The 17,985-nt window shown below is 42.6% G+C and overlaps 2 protein-coding genes across 2 annotated transcripts; one reads left to right on the forward strand and one right to left on the reverse strand.

Annotated features, from left to right (window-relative positions):
- Positions 1–235: 235 nt before the first annotated feature.
- LOC148551111 (uncharacterized) lies at positions 236–1,396 on the forward strand. The gene is made up of 2 exons (XM_088492787.1): positions 236–347; positions 435–1,396. The coding sequence occupies exons 1-2, from the start codon at positions 236–238 to the stop codon at positions 1,394–1,396; spliced, it is 1,074 nt and encodes a 357-aa protein (XP_088348913.1).
- A 13,691-nt stretch (positions 1,397–15,087) lies between these two features.
- Positions 15,088–15,429, reverse strand: LOC148551112 (uncharacterized). The gene has a single exon (XM_088494708.1). It carries the CDS (start codon positions 15,427–15,429, stop codon positions 15,088–15,090), a length of 342 nt encoding a protein of 113 aa, XP_088350834.1.
- Positions 15,430–17,985: the final 2,556 nt, after the last annotated feature.

Below are 17,985 nucleotides of genomic sequence, written 5' to 3' on the forward strand. Positions count from 1 at the left end.
TTCCAAGGAGGGGAAAGCGAGGAAAGGGTTCATGTCCTTCTGATCTGCCCAGGGTCGGAGGATTTTTGGCTTGTTCGAGGACTCTTATCATGGGTTTAAGGACAAGTATTTTAAGGTGCACCCAGTCAAAGGTCGCCATCCCTTCTGGTTGTCGTTAGAAGGGGAACGCCTCATCCCGACGTATTGGAGTTTCGGGGTGGGGTCCAACACCTTTATCAAGGTGACTTATAAGGGGATGTCTGCTGTGGATAGAAAGATTGCCGACGTGTTGTTGGCCATTTTTGGGAGGAATCATGTGAATCCCCACCTCTTAATGGGTGACCGGGAGGTCGCCAGAAATTATATTTGTGAGTAATTTTGATGTTTCCTGCATTATTGTTGCCTCAATTGGTTATGTCAATTTCACGACTAACTTGTTTACTTATTTGTTGTAGTGGAGATGTCTGCTTCAGTGACAGGGCTTGAGGGTTTGTTCAAGACTTTCTTGGTGGAAAGCGATGAGGAGAAGGCTGACGAGAAGGCTGATGGGAAGCCAGAGAACCCTCCTGAGGAAAAGGAGGATCAGGCGGTGCCTTCACCTCGTGACACCGAGATGTCAGACAAAAACTCTGACGGGACGCGCATTTCTCCTATTCGTGAGGAGACGGCCGGTATCGGGCATTTGTCCTCCACTCAACAAGAGGATGATGACTTGAAGCTTATCCCCACCCCCAAAAGGCAGAGGGCATCCTCCAGCCCTGAAGGAGTTCTCACCGTGATGGAGAGGAACTTCGACGCTGGTGCCTTCATAGACTCCCAGTTGCTTCCTGGCACAGAGGATCACTTCCTTGGTACCGAGCTTGCGGGGCAGGCGAGGTGGATGTACCGTACCCTTCTCCGCGGTGCTGCAATAGCTCGGAAGGCCGAGTTTGAGCTGTCGGGGATGCAGTCGCTACGTAGGAAGCTCGAATCTGCTGCCAAGGCCAATAATGAATTCAAAACTCAAGTTGAAACGCTTCGGGAGCAGCTATCCAAGACGGGGGAGAAGCTTAAGGCTGCCAAGGAGAAAGTCGCGTCTGCCGAGGAGAAATTGAAGACCTCTGATGCCACCGTGTCTCGTCTAACCGAGCGGGAGATGACTTTGGAGAGCCAGCTCAATGTCGTGCAAGGTCGGGTGGTCGCTTTGGAGAAGGAACGCGATGCGGTCGTCTCGTCGGCTAAGGCTGCCCAAGCTGAGGCCGAGGAGCTTAAGAAGAAGCATAAAGAGACCGTGAAGCAGGGAAAAGGCGCGATCCTCATGACTGAAGAGGCTCTCAAAGCCCAAGTGAAGATTGTGGCTCCTAATTTCGACACGTCGGCAATTGGGGTCTTTAAAACAATCAAGGATGGCAAGATTGTCGACATGCCCAAAATGTGATCTCTTTTGTTTGTAGAACTTGTGGAACTTTTTCCTTAATATACTTTAGTAGTGGCTTGGTCGGCTTTTGATTATCATCATTTAACTGTTTAATGGTATAACGCACTTGTTTTGTTTTGTTACCGTTTTGTTGGTGTCGGCTTGTCGTGGTGTTTGTTTACCGTTGTGTTGGTATTTCAACGAAACCAAGTTGTGGCTTTACTATTGCTGTAGCCGTTTGTTATGGCTTTAGCTTAGTTGGCTCCCGGGGTGATCAGTCCTGGGGTACCGTATTGTGGTCCCGTTTAACATGTATTATAAGGAACTTGTTGTCGTGGGATGCATAAATGGCTGAAAGTAAATGAGAGGGTAATTTCAACAAGTAAAACATTAATTGATAATTAAACAAGCCTATTGTCATAATAAGTACTTAACAAAAGTAAATCACTGAGCTCGTCAGATCGCCTGATCAGCGTGTTTGAGCTAGGAATAGAATCTTCTCAAGTTACCTGCATTCCAAGTTCTCGGGACCTCTTTACCATCGAGCTTCTCCAATTTGTAGGCGCCCTTGCCAATCACCTCTTTGACTCTGTAGCGGCCTTCCCAGTTTACCGCCAGTTTACCTTCTCCCTTAGTCGGTAGCCCGATATCGTTACGCCGCAGGACGAGGTCGTTTTGCTCAAATTCCCTCTTAAGCACTTTGGTGTTGTAGCGCAGGGTCATTCTTTGCTTTAGTGCTATTTCTGACAAATGGGCTATCTCCCTAGCCTCATTTGCTAGGTCCTTTTCCACTGCTTCCTCTACTCCCTTTAGAAGTAATCATGGGCTCGGCTCACCGATCTCTACGGGTATCATTGCGTCCACTCCGTACGTCAGGCGGAAAGGGGTTTCCCCTGTGGACGATTGCTCGGTTGTTCGGTAAGAGCAGAGGACCGAGGCGAGTTCGTCGGCCCATGCACCTTTTTTGTTATCCAGCCGTTTCTTGAGGTCCAGCAAGACGACCTTGTTTGCGGGCTCAACTTAACCGTTCTTCTGGGGATGCTCTACAGAGGAAAATTTCTGCTTTATGTCCAAACCGGTGAGGAATTCCACGAACTTCTTGTCGGTGAACTGTGTCCCGTTATCAGAGACAACAACTTCCGGGATGCCGAATCGAGTTATCACTTGCCTCCACATGAACTTTCGACAATTGGTTGAGGATATACTGGCCTGTGGTTCAGCCTCTATCCATTTGGTGTAGTAGTCAACAGTGACTAGGAGGTATTTGACTTGCCCCGGTCCGACCGAGAAAGGTCCGAGTAGGTCGACTCCCCACTGTGCGAAAGGTCGGTGATGAGGCACAGAAGTTGGTGAATTAAAAATTATTAAAATAGTTACGTTGCAAGTATAGTTCTTAACTCACCGAAAATCTGCCTATCAATTTAGAAATATGTCACAGAGAGTTTAAATTAAAAATTACTGGGAGTTTAAGTCCCAGGTCGTCTCCCAACGAGTTGCAGAAAAATGTGCTATTTTATTGATCAGATGTTCCAAGAAGTTGAGTTAAGTAGGTGGAAAATTAAATTGAGAAAATTCAAATAATATGAATAAAAGCCTTGACTGGAAGTTGATTAGTTGGAATCTCTATTATTGATGGGATGATTTCAAGATTAATTTATAATTAATGGTTGTTCTATTTAGTTATCCTTTACTAGGTAAAGGAAAGTCAAACAAGTTGGAATGCTAGATCTGTTCACGAGTTGCAACCCACTTAGTTCAAAGGGATTGGTGTTAGTGATTAGATAACAATCCAACAGTTAACCCAATTACAAATTTTCTTTCAATCCTTCCAACTCAAGAGTTCCTTTCAATCAACTCCCCATCAAGTGAGGGAACTACTCACTCATTGTAAATAATAAATCCATAACACATGAAAGGGAATTAAAAGAAGACATGATTATTGGAATGGAAAATAAATTAAAATGGAAGAAATAATCCTTGTACTAAATAATCATGAAAGTATTCAAATGACAAAATTGAACAAAGCAAAGAACATGGAAGAATAAAACCAAGTTAAGAGAACGAACTAGAATGACGAAGTCTTGATGAGGAAATAACTCTTCTCAATGTTCCAATGCTTAGACCAATTGAAAATTAAAATTCTTAAACCTAGAGAAAGAAACCTAAAGGAGTAAAACTAGATCTAAAACTCAAAACTGTGTAGAATGAAAGTTTTCTTTTGATTCTGCATATTCTCTGGCTCTAGTCTGCTATTCCGGGCCGAGAACTGGGTCGAAATAAGGTCCAAAATTGCCCCCAGCGAATTCTGCAGATTATGCAGATCGCACATGTCACGCGATCGCGTCATCCATGCGGACGCATCATTCGCGCTTTTCCTTGCCACGCGTTTGCGTCGTCCACGCTACCGCGTCGCTTGAGCTTTTCCAATCTGCGCGGCCACGTGAGCCATGCGGCCGCGTCACTGCGATTTGCTCTCCTTCGCACGGTCGCGTGAGCCATGCGACCGCATCACTTCTCGTTGGTTACCTCCTCAAATTCTTGTGTTCCTTCCATTTTTGCTAGCTTCCTTTTCAATCTCCAACTCATTCATGCCTTATAAAGTCTGAAACATTCAACACACAGATCACGGCATCGAATGGAATAAAGGAGAATTAAAAATTCATAATTAAAATCTCTAGGAAGCAGTTTTCAAACATGTTATGAATTCAGGAAGGAATTATAATTTCATGCTAATTTAATGAATAAGTGGGTAAGGATCATGATAAAACCACACAATTAAACACAATATAAATCATAAAATAGTGGTTTATCAACCTCCCCACACTTAAACATTAGCATGTCCTCATGCTTAATTGAAGGAGATAAGGAAATAAGTATGAACATGTAGAAACTCATGAGATGCAATGCAAGCCTATATATATATATATAAATAAATGCAACTATATGATTCTTGCCCACTTGATCAAAAGTAATTAAGCTCTTCAAAACAATTACAAATCAAATTCCACTAATTCTATCATTATACAATAAAACAGATAAAAGTGCAAGAAGATAGCTCATGAAAGCAGGGAACATGAAAATTCAAGCATTGAACCCTCACTGATAATGTATGTACGCTCTAATCTCTAGTGTATAGGGTAATCACTCTATCCTTCTCTAATCATGCTTTCTAACTTTTGTTCTTCTCCTAACCAATCAACAACAGTTAATATACCAATGCAAACATCATGAGGTCTTTTCAAGGTTGTAATGGGGCTAAGGTACTGGTAGGGGTATACAATTTGGTCAAGTGAGCTAATAAATTGAATCTTTAATTAACCCAAGCTTCAACCCAACCTATATATTTTTAATGTAATCTTAAAGTGCATACCTAGCTACCCAGAATTCCCTTTTTCTATCCATACTCATGTATCAACTTTATATTTGATTCTATCATATGTGCATTGATCTTTAAATTCTGAATTTAACATTGGGGTAATTTTGTCCCCTTATTTATTTATATAAATTTTTTTTTGACATTAAAATAAATATAGCTTATCAATGCACATAGATTTTTAATTCTTATAATTTCACATGAGTAGGTATCCAAATTCTTATTAAATTCTCATGATACATTCCCTTAACAACTTTTGTTCTCACAATTTCCCATACTTAACTAGCACACACAATTCTATCTTAAGCTAACCAAAGATTCAATTTGGGATATACAATTGTTTTTCAGCTTAAGGTTAGTAATGTGGTAAAATATAGAACAAATGGGATTTAAAGGCTCAAAATGGTTAACAAAGGTAATTGAAAAGGGTAGGCTTAATTTGGATAAGTGAGTTTAAACAAATAATGGCCTCAATCATGTGCAAGCATGCAAATATAATAAATATTGGACATATAAGATAAAACAAAATATAGATTACAATCATAGAGAAGTAAACACACAAGAATGAAATAATTATGGTTAAATAATGTAACCATACACAAAGGCTCAAATCTTTCACAGGTTGTGTGTTCTTTAGCTCAAATATCATGTTCCAAATACAACTCAAGCAAATTTATCATAAAATTTTGAAAAATTAGTGAAATTTTGTTCCAAGGATAGAGTCTTAAAAGAAACTTATTGTCTTTTCAATCAAGTGGAACATGCATGCAACTATCCTAACCTATGCAATTTATTCTATTCTATAAAAGAAAGAAAATCTAACTAAAATATCCTAATTATTGGTGCTAGGGAAAAGAAATTACCTCCGGAAGTCAGGTACTGACCGACCTCCCCACACTTAAGGCTTTGCACCGTCCTCGGTGCCGTCTGTCAGGAACAGGGGTGGGCTGGTGGCAGTATCTCCACAGTCGGGACCATGATGGCTCCCTGTGCTGGTAAAAGAAGTGGAGTCATGTCCGCAGTGAAGGAGGACTCATGAGTGCTCGAAAAGACGTAATGGGACATGATTTGTGCCCAGACGCGAGCCTCCAAGGTAAGTGCTGAAGCCAAGATTCCCTTAAGGCGGGTACGGTGGTATCCGTAGATCCAACGGCTGCCAGGTAATGCGATAATTCCGAGAACGGAGTCCTAGTCAAATTGGTACCTCTGGTGCTTAAGTACGGCTTCTTGGAAGGCGTCCATTCCTTCTGGAATAGGGGGAAGACTCAGAGCTTGCTGAATGGCCTCTTCTGTGATGGGGACTTGCTTCTGCCGAACATAAACAGACTGCAGGGTTGGCATGTAGAAGTTAGAGTAGAACTCAACTACCCAAGAAAGATTGACCTGCCTTGGCTGTCTTCGTAGGAAACCCCATTGTCTTCGTTCAATTTGTGGCTCAACAAAGGAAGCAATATTGGACAGGAGGATAAGAAGGTATTCATTGTTATAGTTTCTTTCTGCCAGGATAGGGAACATCTGCTCACAATAGCGATTGGGAAATCACGCAGTGTCCTTTGCTGGAAAGGCTTTCTCCTTCTCATCAACCTTTATTATTTTCTTAACTCTTTTTGTTGAGGGCTTGACTGCGGTTGAAGAAGGCTCTGCCACTAATGCTCTTTTAGTTCCTCTTCTTGCTGGTGGTTTGGAAGTAGCTTTCTCTTTTCCTTTCTTGGTGGCCATCCTGAAAGAAGGGAAGATAAAGTAAATAAAATTCAAAGAGATATACAGCAAGGAAGGAAATGGAAAAGAGGGTGATGGATGCACATGAAGATATACTGACATTATCACATGCTCGCGAGTACATGTAAAAAGCCAACAATGGAAAATAGCTAGTGCATATAAAGACAAGTGACTGCAAGGTGTTTATTGGCATGCCGGCAAAGGGCATGAGTAGCATAGAGCAAGCAATACTTTGTAACAAACCATCACGTTTGTATTGACAATTAAATTCAATTAATACAATAGTAAAGGAAAGTTGTGAAAAGCAAGCATTGAATAGTATAACAACATAGAGAAGTGCATAATGCCATTTGAGCTTTTTCACAAACACATAGCATGCATGTTGAATAAGGTATAGAAAATATGAAGATGAACATGCAAGCAATCCCTTAAATAGAATAAAAATAATTGTCAAACAATTTGCAACAATCCACAAGCATATAATGAGGGATAATGACTCAAAAAAGAAAAAACAAGTAAATTTCTAACACCATGTAAAAAGGAAAAAAAAAGAAAGAGAATATGAATAATGAAAAGAAAAAGAAAAGAAAAGAAAATACATATAAAATAATAATAATGATAGAAAAGAGAAGAAGGAAGAAGGAAATAGAACCTTGGTAATGGAGGTGAGAGAGAGAGAGTGATAGGTGAGATAGAAGGAAGAAGGGAGAAGGAAGAAATAAGGAAGGAAAAGAAAAATTAGGATTTGGAGGAGAAAAAGATAAGATATGTGGCAATTTTTGGTTGAGTTGTGCGGCGCATGCGACGCGGCTGCGTGGGGCACGCGGTCGCGTGGATGCGCTTCAAGTATGGTGACGCGATCGCGTCGGTCACGCGGTCGCGTGACCCATGTTATGCTTCTGGCACGAGTGCAGCCTCGCACCAGCACAACTCTCTGTTCAAATTAATTTATTCGCCAAAATTGGGACGGCGCGATCGCGTGGGTCACGCGATCGCGTGAGTGTGCGCCCAAAAATGGATGACGCGGCCGCGTCGGTGACGCGGTCGCGTGATAAGGATTGTGCTTCCAGCACCAATCCAGCATCACTCTCGCACAATATTTCATTGTGCACCCTTTACGTCGAAAACTCAGGGCACGCGGTCGCGTGGGTTGATTTGTGCCATTGGCACGCCTCCAGCCACGCTCCAGCGTGACTTTCTGTTCATTTTTATTTTTCTTTACTCTCCCTGTGATGCGGTCTCGTCGCTGATGCGATCGCGTCGCGTAGCAAAAAAATTTTTTTTTATTGAAAATAAAAACATGTAAATGCAGATGCACGAAAGTACTAAGAAAGAGAAGAGCTACTGAATAGGAAAAACTAAAAATAAAGAAAAGAACGATCATACCATGGTGGGTTGTCTCCCACCTAGCACTTTGCTTTAACGTCCGTAAGTTGGACGCTCCACTAGCTCAATCTTCTACTATGTGGGGATCTTCCAAAAGGAAGATCTCAAGCTCCTTGTTTCTCTGCATCTTCTCACCATGGTATAGCTTCAGGCGTTGTCCATTAACCTTAATAAGTTCAGAGCTTGAAGGATGGCTTAGGTGATAAACTCCGTACGGTTCGGCCTTCTCTACTCTGTATGGACCTTCCCATCTTGATCTCAACTTACCTGGCATGAGCCTTAGTCGAGATTTGTAAAGGAGGACTAAATCCCCAGGTTGGAACTCTTTCTTCTTGATGTTTTGATCATGTACAGCCTTCATCTTTTCCTTGTATATTCTGGAGTTTTCATAAGCTTCAAAGTGAAGGCTCTCCAGTTCCTGCAGTTGCAACTTCCTTTCAGCTCCGGCTTTCTCAATTCCCATGTTGCACTCCTTAACTGCCCAAAAAGCTCTATGTTCTAATTCAACTGGAAGATGACAAGCTTTTCCATAAACCAAGTGGAAAGGACTCATCCCGATGGGTGTCTTGTATGATGTTCTATATGCCCAGAGTGCATCTTATAGCCTGGTGCTCCAGTCTTTTCTATGAGGCTTTACTATCTTTTGCAAGATACGCTTAATTTCTCTGTTTGACACCTCGGCTTGCCCATTAGTTTAGGGATGGTAAGCTGTTGCAACTTTATGAATTATCCCATGCTTCTTCATTAATCCTGTTAGTCTCCTGTTACAAAAATGGGTGCCTTGATCGCTCACGATTGCTCGTGGTGATCCGAAGCGACATATAATATGGTTTCTCACAAAGGAAACAACAGTGTTAGCATCATCAGTGCGGGTAGGAATTGCTTCCACCCATTTGGAAACATAATCCACAGCTAATAATATATAAAAATATCCATTAGAATTTGGAAATGGACCCATGAAGTCAATGCCCCAAACATAAAAAATTTCACAGAAAAGCATAATTTGTTGAGGCATCTCATCACTCCTGGATATATTACCAAATTTCTGGCATGGGAGACAAGATTTACAAAACTCAGCAGCGTCTCTAAAAAGAGTAGGCCACCAGAATCCACAGTCTAAGATCTTTCTAGCTGTTCTTTGAGGACCAAAATGTCCTCCACTCTCAGATGAGTGACAGGCCTCTAAAATGGACTGGAATTTTGATTGAGGCACAGAACGTCTAATTACTTGATCAGCGCCACATCTCCATAAATATGGGTCATCCCATATATAATATTTAGACTCGCTTTTCAGCTTGTTTCTTTGATGCTTAGAAAAATTTGGAGAAAATATGCGGCTAACTAAATAATTAGCAACAGGTGCATACCAAGGGACAACCTCAGATACTGCTTGCAGGTTATCAAAAGAAAAATTATCATCTATAGGAGTAGAATCATCTTTAATATGCTCTAGGCGACTTAAGTGGTCTGCCACTAAATTCTGATTACCACTCCTATCCTTTATTTCTAAATCAAATTCTTGTAACAGCAGTATCCAACGTATAAGTCTTGGTTTGGATTCCTTTTTAGCTAATAGATACTTTAAAGCTGCATGGTCTGAATACACTACTACTCTAGTACCAAGTAAATAAGCTCGGAATTTATCCAGAGCAAAAACAATAGCAAGAAGCTCTTTCTCAGTAGTAGTATAGTTGGACTGGGCAGTGTCTAAAGTCTTAGACGCATAAGCAATAACGAAAGGATCCTTACCTTCACGCTGAACCAACGCTGCTCCTACTGCATGGTTGGAAGCATCGCACATGATTTCAAACGGCTGGCTCTAGTCTGGTCCTCTCACAATTGGAGCTTGAGTCAGAGCAGTCTTCAGCTTATCAAACGCTTGTTTGCAATCCTCACTGAACTCGAACTCAATATCCTTCTGCAGTAATCTGGATAAGGGAAGTGCGACCTTACTAAAGTCCTTAATAAATCTCCTGTAAAAACCTGCATGGCCAAGGAACGAACGGACTTCCCTCACAGAAGAGGGGTAAGATAAACTAGAAATAACATTCACCTTTGCTGGGTCTACAGAAATGCCATTATTAGATACCACATGTCCTAATACAATTCCTTGTTTTACCATAAAGTGACATTTTTCGAAATTTAATACAAGGTTTGTATTAACACATCTATCTAATACTCTAGATAATCCATCTAAGCAAAGGCTAAAAGAATCACCATAAACGCTAAAATCGTCCATAAAAACTTCCATACAGTCCTCAATAAGATCAGAGAAAAGACTCATCATGCACCTTTGGAAAGTAGCTGGTGCATTGCACAAGCCAAAGGGCATTCTCTTGTAAGCATAAGTCCCAAAAGGACATGTAAAAGTAGTCTTTTCCTGATCCTCAGGAGCTATATGAATCTAGAAATAACCTGTGTAACCATCTAAAAAGCAATAATATGATTTACCTGACAGGCGATCCAGCATTTGATCAATGAATGGAAGTGGGTAGTGATCCTTACGAGTAGCTTGGTTGAGACGCCTGTAATCAATGTAGACTCTCCAAGCATTCTGAACTCTAGTTGCTATGAGCTATCCATGCTCATTCTTCACTGTAGTGACTCCAGACTTCTTGGGCACCACTTGTACTGTGCTTACCCATTCACTGTCTGAAATGGGATATATGATACTAGCTTCCAATAGTCTGGTCACTTCCTTTTTGACAACTTCCAAGATGGTGGGATTCAATCTTCTTTGGGGTTGATGGACAGGTCTTGCTCCCTCTTCTAAAAATATTATGTGCTCACATACTTGAGGGTTGATGCCTACTATGTCTGCCAAGCTCCACCCAATTGCCTTCTTATGCTTCCTCAGCACATCAAGTAACTGCTCTTTTTGTTGAGAAGTAAGTTCCCTTGCAATGATAACTGAAAACCTCTGCTCATCTTCAAGATAAGCATATTTGAGATGTGGAGGGAGGGGTTTCAATTCTAACTTTTGATCATGGGCAGGCTCTGGATTATCTGGAGCTTGTGAAAATGACGAAGTGCCCTCATTGTCAGTTAAGAGGGTCCCCACACTTGGACCTTGTCCAGTGTGCCTCTCTTCTAACTCTTCCTTGTGAACTTCAGCTACACTTTTATTTATGACATTGCACTGAAAGATAGAACGATCTTCTGGAGGGTTGTCAATGACTCCATTCAGATTGAAGATTACTATGCGGCCATCTATTTCGAAGGAGTATGTTCCTAAAAAGGCATCCAATTTGAATTTTGATGTCTTTAGGAATGGTCTTCCAAGTAGGATTGATGATGGCTTATCTGAATCATTATGGGGCATCTCCAAGATATAAAAATTAGTGGGAAATGTAAGCCCTTTAATGTTCACCAAAACATCTTCAGCAACTCCAGCCACTGTAATAATGCTTTTATCTGCTAACACAAAACGAGCTGCCGACCTTTTTAAGGGAGGGAGCCTCAAAATATCATATATAGACAAAGACATTATACTGACACATGCTCCTAAATCACACATGCAATCATAAATTACTACACCACCAATAGTACAGCTAACTATACAAGGACCTGGATCACTACACTTTTCAGGTAATCCTCCCATTAAAGCAGATATAGAACTACCTAAAGGAATAGTTTCTAATTCATTAATTTTGTCTTTATGGATACATAAGTCTTTTAGAAACTTTGCATATTTAGGTACCTGCTGAATAACATCAAAAAGAGGAACAGTTACCTCAACCTTTTTGAATATTTCTACCATTTTGGGGTCGGGTTCCAGCTGCTTCCTGGGCTTCCTTGCAAGTTGTAGAAATGGAATAGGAGTAGTGTTTTCTGTTGTGTTTGCGCCTTTTGGTGCTTCCTCCTGTGGTTGAGCTATTTCTTCTTCAGCTATGTCCTGTATGTCCTCTTCCTCTTCAACATCTTCTATTTCTACTACCTCTTCAGCTGAGGTGTGTTCTGGTGGGCTTGGTTCCTCCTGATTCCTCTCCTGCAGTGTGGTTCCAGACCTTAGGGTGATGGCATTAATGCCTCCCTTTGGATTGGGTAATGGTTGAGAGGGGATTCCAGTGGAGCTTGAAGGTTGGTTACTGGAATTTTGCGTTGATCCAATCTGTGACATAAGAGCTTGCAAAGTAGAGGTGAGAGCATTCAGACTGGCATTAATACTATTTATGATGTTATTTTTCATGGTCTGTTGTCTTCACTCAAAAGATTGTAGTAGCTCTTCATTAGGAGATAAAGAAGAATGAGTAAATTGAGAGGTCTGCTGTTGATTGTTCTGTGGTCCTTGGTTTTGCCTCAGGTGAGGTGCTCTGTAAGGTTGATTCTGCTGCCTGTTATTGTTATTATTCCATCTCTGATTTTCTTGATTATCTCTGCCTCCTCTGTTATTGTTGTCCCTCCAATTCTGGTTAGAATTGTCCTGCCATCCATGGTTATTATTTCCACTTTGATTGTACCCTTGGTTGGGGCGGTCATAGAAGTTATGAGTGGATGCCACCATGTTGTCTTCTTGTTGGAGCTGCGGGCATTCATCAGTGTAATGGCTATAATCAGCACAGATTCCACAAATTCTTTGCGGGACTAATTGTTGGTTTTGCTGTGGCGAAGGAGGTTGAGCTTGCTGACCTTGTTGTTGATTCAATTGCATCTGCTTCAGCAAGTTGGTCATCTCACATATACTCTGAGCTAGAGCCGCAGTCTCTCTGCTAGAGGATACTTCTGCAACGGCTTTTGAACGGCATTGCTTTTGTCTGTGGTTCCTAGTAGATTCAGCTAAATCACTGATCAATTGCCAAGCCTCATCAGTGGTCTTGTACTTCTTCATAGACCCATTGCTAGCACTTTCCAATGTGGTCTTATCTTGGGGCCTCATGCCCTATGTGATATAGCTAAGTAACACTATCTTGTCAATCATGTAGTGGGGGCATGCTTCTAGAAGGTTATTGAAGCGCTCCCAGTATTCAAAGAGAGTCTCATTGTCATCTTGAACAATTGTGGAAATATTCTTCCTTAGTTTATCAGTAACTTTAGATGGAAAGAATTTCTCCAAAAACTCCTTTCTGAGTGTATCTCAGTTGGATACATTTGCTAGAGGTTGAGTGTAGTACCACTCTCTTGCTTTTCCCTCGAGAGAAAACGGGAAAGCTTTCAGCAAAATTGAAGTTTCATCAGTACCATCACGCCTGACAGTAGAACAGGCTGCTTGGAAATCTCTCAAGTGCTTGATAGGCTCTTGGGTAGGTAGGCCATGAAACTTGGGCATCAAATTTAGCAGTGCGATCTTTATTTCAAAATCTGTAGCTACCGCTGGATGATGCGCTTGAAACGGTTGCATTGTAAAATCAGGGGCTCCTTCCTCCTGGATGGTAACTCTCCTAGCTGCCATGTCTTCTGCACGTAAAACAATCGAATCAGTAGAATGGGGGCTGGTTTCTTCCTCAAGTTCACTTTCAGATCCGCCCTCAGAGCGGACTAACCGACGCTGTTCTCGCCTTATTCGTGAAATAGTCCTTTCAATTTCAGGATCGAATATTAGCAAGCGCGGATCAAGAAGTGAATGCATCATTTGACGAAAGAAACATGCAGCTCATAATAGCAAAATAAAATAAAATACAAATAAATAAATTCTAATTAATAACTTTAGCACTCTATTGCAACTCCCCGGCAACGGTGCCAAAAATTGATGAGGCACAGAAGTTGGTAAATTAAAAATTATTAAAATAGTTACGTTGAAAGTATAGTTCTTAACTCATCAAAAATCTGCCTATCAATTTAGAAATATGTCACAGAGAGTTTAAATTAAAAATTACTGGGAGTTTAAGTCCCAGGTCGTCTCCCAACGAGTTGCAGAAAAGTGTGCTATTTTATTGATCAGATGTTCCAAGAAGTTGAGTTAAGTAGGTGGAAAATTAAATTGAGAAAATTCAAATAATATGAATAAAAGCCTTGACTGGAAGTTGATTAGTTGGAATCTCTATTATTGATGGGATGATTTCAAGATTAATTTATAATTAATGGTTGTTCTGTTTAGTTATCCTTTACTAGGTAAAGAAAAGTCAAACAAGTTGGAATGCTAGATCTGTTCACGAGTTGCAACCCACTTTGTTCAAAGGGATTGGTGTTAGTGATTAGATAACAATCCAACAGTTAACCCAATTACAAATTTTCTTTCAATCCTTCCAACTTAAGAGTTCCTTTCAATCAACTCCCCATCAAGTGAGGGAACTACTCACTCATTGTAAATAATAAATCCATAACATATGAAAGGGAATTAAAAGAAGACATGATTATTGGAATGGAAAATAAATTAAAATGGAAGAAATAATCCTTGTACTAAATAATCATGAAAGTATTCAAATGACAAAATTGAACAAAGCAAAGAACATGGAAGAATAGAACCAAGTTAAAAGAACGAACTAGAATGACGAAGTCTTGATGAGGAAATAACTCTTCTCAATGTTCCAATGCTTAGACCAATTGAAAATTAAAATTCTTAAACCTAGAGAAAGAAACCTAAAGGAGTAAAACTAGATCTAAAACTCAAAACTGTGTAGAATGAAAGTTTTCTTTTGTTTCTGCATATTCTCTGGCTCTAGTCTGCTGTTCTGGGCCGAGAACTGGGTCGAAATAAGGTCCAAAATCGCCCCCAGCGAATTCTGCAGATTATGCAGATCGCACATGTCACGCGATCGCGTCATCCATGCGGATGCGTCATTCGCGCTTTTCCTTGCCACGCGTTCGCGTCTTCCACGCTACCGCGTCGCTTGAGCTTTTCCAATCCGCGCGGCCGCATGAGCCAAGCGGCCGCATCACTGCGATTTGCTCTCCTTCGCGCGGTCGCGTGAGCCATGCGACCGCGTCACTTATCGCTGGTTACCTCCTCAAATTCTTGTGTTCCTTCCATTTTTGCTAGCTTCCTTTTCAATCTCCAACTCATTCATGCCTTATAAAGTCTGAAACATTCAACACACAGATCACGACATCGAATGGAATAAAGGAGAATTAAAAATACATAATTAAAGTCTCTAGGAAGCAGTTTTCAAACATGTTATGAATTTAGGAAGGAATTATAATTTCATGCTAATTTAATGAATAAGTGGTTAAGGATCATGATAAAACCACACAATTAAATACAATATAAACCATAAAATAGTGGTTTATCAGTCGGCCGGACGTCACTAGGCTTAGTTCGGTTGCTAGCGCTTTGTGAAAATTGGCATTTTCTTGGCACTTAACGCATTTCCTTACGAACTCTTTGCCAGTAATATCCAGCTCGGATGAGCTTTCTTGCTAGGGCTTTACCCCCGATGTGGTGGCCACAGCACCCCTCGTGGACTTCTCTTAGCACGTAGTCCGTATGGTCGGGATGCAGGCACTTCAGCAATGGCTGGCTAAGTCCCTTTTTGAATAGTTGGCCTTGTATGATCGAATATTTGGCTGCCTCCCTTCTCAACGCTTTAGCTTCCTTCCCATCTTCAGGGAGTTTGCCGTTTTCTAAGTAATAAGTGATGGGGTCCATCCAGAAGGGGCTTATCTTTGTCAGATGGAGGGCAACTGCTGGTTCTTTTATCATGCCTTGAATGAGGGACCGGTTGCCGTCTCCTGGTTTTGTGCTCGCTAGCTTGGATAGGAGGTCTGTCCGTGTGTTCCTTTCCCTTGGAACGTGTTAGACCGCGACCTCCTCAAACTGTTTGCTCAGCTCTTTGACCTTCTCCAAGTACTTTTGCAGTAGTGAGTCTCTGGCTTGGTAGCTTCCATTTACTTGCGAGGTCATGACCTATGAGTCACTGTATACTTCCAGCCTCGTTGCCCCGACTTCCCGAGCTAATATCAAGCCGCCTAGAAGGGCCTCATATTTCGTTTAGTTGTTCGATACAGGAAACTCGAACTTGATTGATTGTTCGTATATGACCCCGGCAGGGCTTTCCAAGATAATCTTGGCACCTCCGGATGTTTGGTTGGAGGCCCCGTCCACATGGAGCCTCCACCGTGTGCCCGCCTCCTCAGTCGAGTCTCCTGTTACTTCTACCAAGAAGTCAGCCATTGCTTGGGCCTTGATCGCATGTCAGGGCTCATATCGCAAGTCATACTGAGATAGCTCAATGGCCCAAGTCATCATTCTTATCGCCAAGTTGGGTTTTTGGAGCACTTGGCGGATTCCTTGGTCCGTTCTCACGATCACTTGGTGACCCTGAAAGTATTGCCGTAGCCTTCGGGAAGAGGTTAGCAGTGCTAGAGCCAGCTTCTCTAATTTGCTGTATCTCAGTTATGCTCCTTGCAGTGCTCTACTCACAAAGTAAATTGGTTGTTGAACCTTCCCTTCTTCCCGTACCAAAACTGCTGTCAGCGCTTCCTCTGTTATGGCTAGGTACAGGTAGAGCGATTTTCCAGTTTTAGGCTTCCCGAGCACGGGTGGTGTTGCGAGGATCTGTTTGAAATGCTTAAATGCTTCCTCACATGCTGGGGTCCATTCAAACACTATTCCTTTTTCATAAGGTTGAAAAATGGCAGCGCCCTAGCTGCCGATGCCCCGAGGAAACGGGATAAGGCGGTGAGTCTACCCGACAACCTCTGAACATCCTTGACACAGCCCGGACTCTTCATTTGGAGTATTGCTTGGCACTTTTCCAGGTTGGCCTCGACCCCCCTTTGGGTTATCATGAACCCTAGGAACTTTCCTGCCTCTATGGCAAAGGCGCATTTGAGTGGGTTGAGCCTCATGCCGTGTTGTCGGAGGGAGGCAAACACGTTTCCCAGGTCGCTTATGAGGTCTTCAGGCCGTGTGGTCTTTGCAAGGATATCATCTACATACACTTCCACCATTTTGCCTATGAGGTCACTGAATATATTGTTCATTAGCCTCTGGTACGTGGCCCCAGCGTTCTTCAGGCCGAACGGCATTACCTTGTAGCAATATATCCCTCTTGGCATTATGAACGCTGTTTTCTCTTCGTCAGGCCGGTGCATCGGTATCTGGTTATAACCAGAGTAGGCGTCCATAAAGCTTAGGTACCGATATCCCGCCGCTGCGTCGACGAGTGCATCAATGTTGGGCAGGGGGTAGCAGTCCTTGGGGCATGCTTTGTTGAGATCAGAGTAACACACACACATCCTCCATTTCCCATTGTGATTTTTCACTAAAACTACATTCGACAGCCATATCGAGTAGTCAAGTTCTCGAATAAATCCTGCTTCGAGGAGGCTAGCCGTCTGTCTGGCCACCTCCTCTGCTCGCTCTTGCGATATTTTCCTTCTGCTTTGGGCTACCGGTCTGGCCTCCGCCGTCACGGCCAAGTGATGTGACATGAGTTGGGGGTCTATCCCCGGCATGTCGGCTGGCGTCCATGCAAATAGGTTGCCGTTAGCCCCGATCTGCCAACTGACGCTCCAGGTCCTACATCCTGTGGCGCAGTTCCTGCATTATTCTGGCACTGTTGTCGCCAGTTCCCCCGAAGGGACGCCTTTCTTGAGATCGTGAGGTTCGTCGTGGAGGGGACCTCGTGCGCTCCCGGGAGGAAGCCACGGAGGCTTCTCCTCTGCGCTTGGTCTCGCGGCCTGTTCCTCCTGGGTCCAGTACAACGTCCATTCAGGCGTTCCCCACAGACGGCGCCAATGTTCGGTAGGTCGGGTACCGGACGGTTCGGGTTGATACTTTGGTTGATGAAAAGGGGGGTGTCGCCTGGTCTTGGGTTGCTAGATTGGAGGAGGTGTAACCGACTTCCCGAGCTCTTCGTGTGGAGAAGGGGGGTGTCACCTGCAAAGACACTCCGACGCTCTAGTCAGTCAAGTGTGCAGGCGAAAAGTGGGAGAATGATGTGTGACGTACCTTGGGGGAGGGGTAGGACCCTCCCCATTTATACCATGTCAGAGGTGGGTCCTACAAAGGCAGACCCACCTTCTTCGAAGCTTCCTCCACACAACTGTAGGAGAGCTGTCAGGGACGCGTGTCCGGGTAGGAGGTTGAGCAGCTCAAGCCCGACCGTTCGGGTCGGGTGGTCTATGGATCGGGTCGGCCCGTATGGCTATTTGGGCCAGACCGTAACAATTTGATTTACGAACACACAAACATCAAATTATAATGTATTTGAGTATTTAAATTTCTTTTTTTTTAATATTGATTTTAGTTACC

This window comes from Arachis ipaensis, chromosome B7 (assembly GCF_059453495.1).
Source record: "Arachis ipaensis isolate K30076 ecotype BB chromosome B7, ASM5945349v1, whole genome shotgun sequence".
Classification (NCBI taxonomy): Eukaryota; Viridiplantae; Streptophyta; class Magnoliopsida; order Fabales; family Fabaceae; genus Arachis; species Arachis ipaensis.

Bases quoted from the DNA above. Each gene is read 5' to 3' on its own strand.
- LOC148551111 (XM_088492787.1), top strand. From the start codon at position 236: ATGTCTGCTGTGGATAGAAAGATTGCCGACGTGTTGTTGGCCATTTTT. The intron at 348-434 runs GTGAGTAATTTT...TATTTGTTGTAG, and splicing joins GGTCGCCAGAAATTATATTT to TGGAGATGTCTGCTTCAGTG.
- LOC148551112 (XM_088494708.1), bottom strand. From the start codon at position 15,429: ATGATAAAAGAACCAGCAGTTGCCCTCCATCTGACAAAGATAAGCCCC.